At 28.2% G+C, this 4,895-nt stretch overlaps 1 protein-coding gene across 3 annotated transcripts; it reads right to left on the bottom strand.

Annotated features, from left to right (window-relative positions):
* Positions 1-388: 388 nt before the first annotated feature.
* Positions 389-4,895, bottom strand: LOC145960319 (uncharacterized). 3 transcript variants are annotated; one of them, XM_083079694.1, is made up of 8 exons: positions 4,675-4,894; positions 4,180-4,383; positions 3,844-4,070; positions 3,562-3,723; positions 3,304-3,456; positions 2,957-3,213; positions 2,639-2,807; positions 390-639 (listed from the first exon to the last, which is right to left on the bottom strand). In XM_083079694.1, exons 3-8 carry the CDS (start codon positions 3,977-3,979, stop codon positions 500-502), a joined length of 1,017 nt encoding a protein of 338 aa, XP_082935820.1. In that variant the 5' UTR covers positions 3,980-4,070; positions 4,180-4,383; positions 4,675-4,894; the 3' UTR covers positions 390-499. The 3 variants fall into 3 exon arrangements, with proteins under 3 accessions (XP_082935819.1, XP_082935820.1, XP_082935821.1); XM_083079693.1 differs by lacking the exon at positions 3,844-4,070 and having other exon boundaries at positions 389-639; positions 4,180-4,423; positions 4,675-4,895; XM_083079695.1 differs by lacking the exon at positions 3,844-4,070 and having other exon boundaries at positions 537-639; positions 2,695-2,807; positions 4,180-4,423; positions 4,675-4,893.

The raw sequence follows: 4,895 nt of genomic DNA, 5'->3' as shown, positions 1-4,895 counted from the left end.
CCTTATTGGGTACCAATCTGAGGACCTTATCGAGAACCAATTCGAGGACCTTATCAGGAATCGATCTGCATTATTACAACCAATAATGCCAGAACGAATACGCCAGCAACACGCAACTGTAGGAAGGAATGAAACACAAACGAAATCCGCATATGTATGCTCACAAGTACGCAGATTTCGTTTGTGTTTCATCCCCTTCACTACAGTTGCATGTTGCTAGGATATCCATTCTGACATCATTGATTACAACCCTTATTTAATCGAGATTCTTATCGGGAGATTATGAGGTATAAGTTTATTAATTATATATTATGCGAGAGATTGTAATACAAATAGTTTTGATAAAATTTATATATATTTGAATAACATATTGATATAATACATTGATGTAAAATATTTTATACATGTAACATAAACAATATAAAAGGAACAAACATTAACGTAATAAAGTATGTATTAAAGTATGTGTATTAAAGAGTATGTATTAAAGAGTATATTACTAATCGCCATCGTGTTTGCGACGTTTTTGGCGCGCACCGTTCCAATCTTTCACATTATTAAATATTACTTGTACAAAGTCTTGAATTTCTCTTTTTGACGGTAGAACATTATTTTTTTTAAAAGAATGCGAGATAACATCTGAAATATTACAAAAATATTATTATTAAAAACAATATGTTAAAAAAATATATAAAAAAATATTCAAAATATATATAATATACAATATTTTATACAATACAATATGTAATATATATAATATACAGGGTGAGCCATTTTAATTAACGCACGCAATTATTTCGGAAACAAAGCATTTTAGAGAAAAATGTTTCAGACAAAAGTTTTATGGTTTCGAGGGGGCCATAAGATGGTATCATTGGTTTGACCTTGAAGAGTCATTTGAAGGTCACGTGAAGATCACTTCAATTTTTTTAAATGGAATACCCTATATATTTTTGCACATTCTTGTGGCCTATCTCGATAGCTTTCCAAAACACTATAATTAAGTACCTTTTCGTTAAATACTTTTTGAGTTATGAGGCTTGAAATAATTTCTTAATTTTACATAAATCGTAAAATATCTTGTAAAATATTCATTTTTCAATTATCTTACCTTAATACTTTTATGTACAAAATAATGAGATAAATCAATTGGTGTAAAGAAAACACATAGTTGTTTTGAAGAAAAAATATGTAATTTGCAATTAACAATTACATATTTTTTCTTCAAAATAACTATGTGTTTTCTTTACACCAATTGATTCCTCTCATTATTTTGTACATAAAAGTATTAAGGTAAGATAATTGAAAAATGAATATTTTACAAGATATTTTACGATTTATGTAAAATTAAGAAATTATTTCAAGCCTCATAACTCGAGAAGTACTCAATGAAGAAATACTTTATTATAGTGTTTTGGAAAGCTATCGAGATGAGCTACAAGAATGTGCAAAAATATATAGGGTGTTCCATTTAAAAAAATTGAAGTGACCTTCACGTGACCTTCAAATGACTCTTTAAGGTCAAACCAATGATACCATCTTATGGCCCCCTCGAAACCATAAAACTTTTGTCTGAAACATTTTTCTCTAAAATGCTTTGTTTCCGAAATAATTGCGTGCGTTAATTAAAATGGCTCACCCTGTATATACAGGGTGACCCATTTTAACTTAGGCAGCCAAATAACTCGAAAAATAAGCAAGATAGAGAAAAATGTTTTAGACAAAAGTTGTATGGTTTCGAGGGGGCCATAAGATGGTATCATTGGTTTGACCTTGAAGAGTCATTTGAAGGTCACGTGAAGGTCACTTCAATTTTTTTAAATGGAATACCCTATATATTTTTGTACATTCTTGTAGCTTATTTCGAGAGCTTTCCAAAACACTATAATTAAGTACCTTTCCGTTAAGTACTTTTTGAGTTATGATGCTTGAAATAATTTCTTAATTTTACATAAACCGTAAAATATCTTGTAAAATATTCATTTTTCGATTATCTTACCTTAATACTTTTATGTACAAAATAATGAGAGGAATCAATTGGTGTAAAGAAAACACATAGTTGTTTTTAAGAAAAAATATGGAATTGTTAATTGCAAATTACATATTTTTTCTTCGAAACAACTATGTGTTTTCTTTACACCAATTGATTCCTCTCATTATTTTGTACATAAAACTATTAAGGTAAGGTAATCGAAAAATGAATATTTTACAAGATATTTTACGGTTTATGTAAAATTAAGAAATTATTTCAAGCCTCATAATTCAAAAAGTACTTAACGAAAATGTACTTAATTATAGTGTTTTGGAAAGCTCTCGAGATGAGCTACAAGAATGTACAAAAATATATAGGATGTTCCATTTAAAAAAATTGAAGTGACCTTCACGTGACCTTCAAATGACTCTTCAAGGTCAAACCAATGATACCATCTTATGGCCCCCTCGAAACCATACAACTTTTGTCTAAAACATTTTTCTCTATCTTGCTTATTTTTCGAGTTATTTGGCTGCCTAAGTTAAAATGGGTCACCCTGTATAACATAATAGAAAATACAACAATAAAAAAGAATATATAATACATTATATAAAAAGAGAATATATAATACATATAATACAATATAAAAAGAAATGTGAAGAATACCTTCGATACAACTATACAAAATTGTATCTTTAAATACTTTTTTTCCGGGTACTAACTTTACTGTAGTAAATCCTTTAGCTACTTCTTGACACAAAAATTTTCGTATTATTTCTCCAATATTTCGGGTCATCGATTTTTTGCAATCCACAGACCGAAGTAAATTTAATTTCTGAAAAATAATAGACTACATGATATCCTTATGTTAACACAAACACACACACACAATGATATTCTTATATTAATAAACGAATAAAATTGAATGATTTTTAGTCATTAGTGAGCAAAGTCTTGACAATATCTTTTAGATTAACTACTTACTATTTTCTGTCTATATTCTTTACTATTTGTCAGCTTTTCTTCTAAGTTTTCAAACATTTCATGTGTAGAACACGGCAAAACAAAATCATTGTCTATTTCAGATTCTGCTTCAAACAATAGCCCTCCCGATGAAGCGGTATTTAAACATTTTTGGATTTGATTGATTTCAGTTCTGTGCTGAACTAATTGCTTTTGAATTATATTAATTTCAATTTTTAAACTCCGATAGACTTTTTTCACAAGACTGAGGACACAGTCTACAGTATGAAAATAAAATAAATGAAAATTGTATTGTTCATTAATTAAGATTTGTTACTATTATTTATGCAAAAAATATATTTATTTACCTTCATTTTCAATATCCATATCAATAGTAGATAGAGAATTTAACGTCTGCTTTTTCGAAGCTTGATGAGATCTAAATGATTTCATGTAACTTGCAGTAGAAGTAGATTCACTCATTACTGAATGAGAAATAGTCAATGGCTCTTCGGATGAAGCTGTTTATATAGGTAAAATTTATAGAATTATTATAAGTAATCATAGTGAAAATTTTAAAAGATATGAAAAAATTATAAAAAATAAAGAAAAAAAATCAAACTTACATTTTGTGATTCTGTTCTCTGGTTTTTGTTTAGCAAAGCTAGATTCTCCGATTGTGTGTGACATAGATTCTGTTAATTTTTTGGGATTTAATTTTGGTATTTTTTTTGATGGAGTGGCTATTTCTAATTCATCTGAATCCTGCAGTGAATCTTCTGATGAAGCTATTTGAACAGATACATAATAAGAAATAGATTTTCTGAATTTGATAATTACAATTTCTATGTAACTAAAACAATTTTTACATGTTTTTAAAACAATAAATGCATAAAAAATAAACTTACATGTAATTTTATGATATAATTTTCGTTTATATTTTTCTTTGTTTTTGTTTAAATTTTGGAAAGCAGAATCTAGTTCTTTTCTTAAAGATGTTTCTTTAGATTCTTTAGATATTAGTTTATAAGTTTCAGTGTCCATAACAGATTGCGATCTACCATCAACTTCACTTTCCTCAGTGAATACATAATGACATACTCTTGTTTTTTTAATAGTTCTAAACGCGCCTCAGCTTCCGAATACGTTTTTATGACAATATTGTCAAAATTATAATTATATAATTATAATTTTAATATTTGCATGCAAAAAAATATTTAATTAAATTGTAAAAGTTACATTACTTGCTCTGCCTCGTGTTTCTATCCGAAATGTTGGCCATGTTTTAATTGGAGGTTCATCTGCTATAATTAAATCTTGCAATTTTAGTCTTTTGGCAGCCGTATAAGGGGGAGACATGAATTTGGTGACGAGGGAATTTTGGGTCTCATCCCAATAAATCCACGATGACGGCACAATATCAACATTTGAAACCGATGATTTGTTATCTAAGAAGACAACTAATTTATATAAATATTCCTTTTCCATCTGAAAATAATGACAAAGTATTCGCATAAAATTTATTATATTTATTAATTAACAATTTGACAGAATTAAACGTCCAGTGACAATAAACAGAAAAATATACAAATTTAAGTTGCTTTCTATTTTCACACAAGTGATATTGAGTCTAAAATTATGTATTTTATACTCAGACAATGACGTCATTACTTAATTAATTAATTATTTAAGTTTTGATAGAAATGGAAAGCAACTATATAAAAAGAAGTTTTACTAACCTTTACGATGTGTTGTTATTATATCACATAAATCGTGATAATTAATCACTTTGTTGAGATTTGTCGAATAAACCTATTTGTTGACGAAGTTTATGCTCACTCATGATACAATGATGCCAGAAATATTAGACGACTGACACACGCGCGTGCTGCGCTATCTCTCACTCTCTCTCCTTCTTTGATGTATAATAACGCACAAACAAATGACACTCACTGTTTAA

Source organism: Camponotus vicinus, unplaced genomic scaffold (assembly GCF_025532165.1).
Source record: "Camponotus vicinus isolate PSW18456_S1 unplaced genomic scaffold, iyCamVici1.0 SCAF_10, whole genome shotgun sequence".
In the NCBI taxonomy this organism is placed as follows: Eukaryota; Metazoa; Arthropoda; class Insecta; order Hymenoptera; family Formicidae; genus Camponotus; species Camponotus vicinus.
The sequence above is the reverse complement of the archived record's forward strand: the minus strand, read 5'-3'. Positions and strand labels throughout refer to the sequence as shown.

Bases quoted from the DNA above. Each gene is read 5' to 3' on its own strand.
- LOC145960319 (XM_083079693.1), bottom strand. From the start codon at position 4,423: ATGGAAAAGGAATATTTATATAAATTAGTTGTCTTCTTAGATAACAAA. The intron at 2,808-2,956 runs GTAAGTAGTTAA...ATTATTTTTCAG, and splicing joins AAGAATATAGACAGAAAATA to AAATTAAATTTACTTCGGTC. The intron at 640-2,638 runs GTATTCTTCACA...GTAATATTTCAG, and splicing joins TTTGTATAGTTGTATCGAAG to ATGTTATCTCGCATTCTTTT.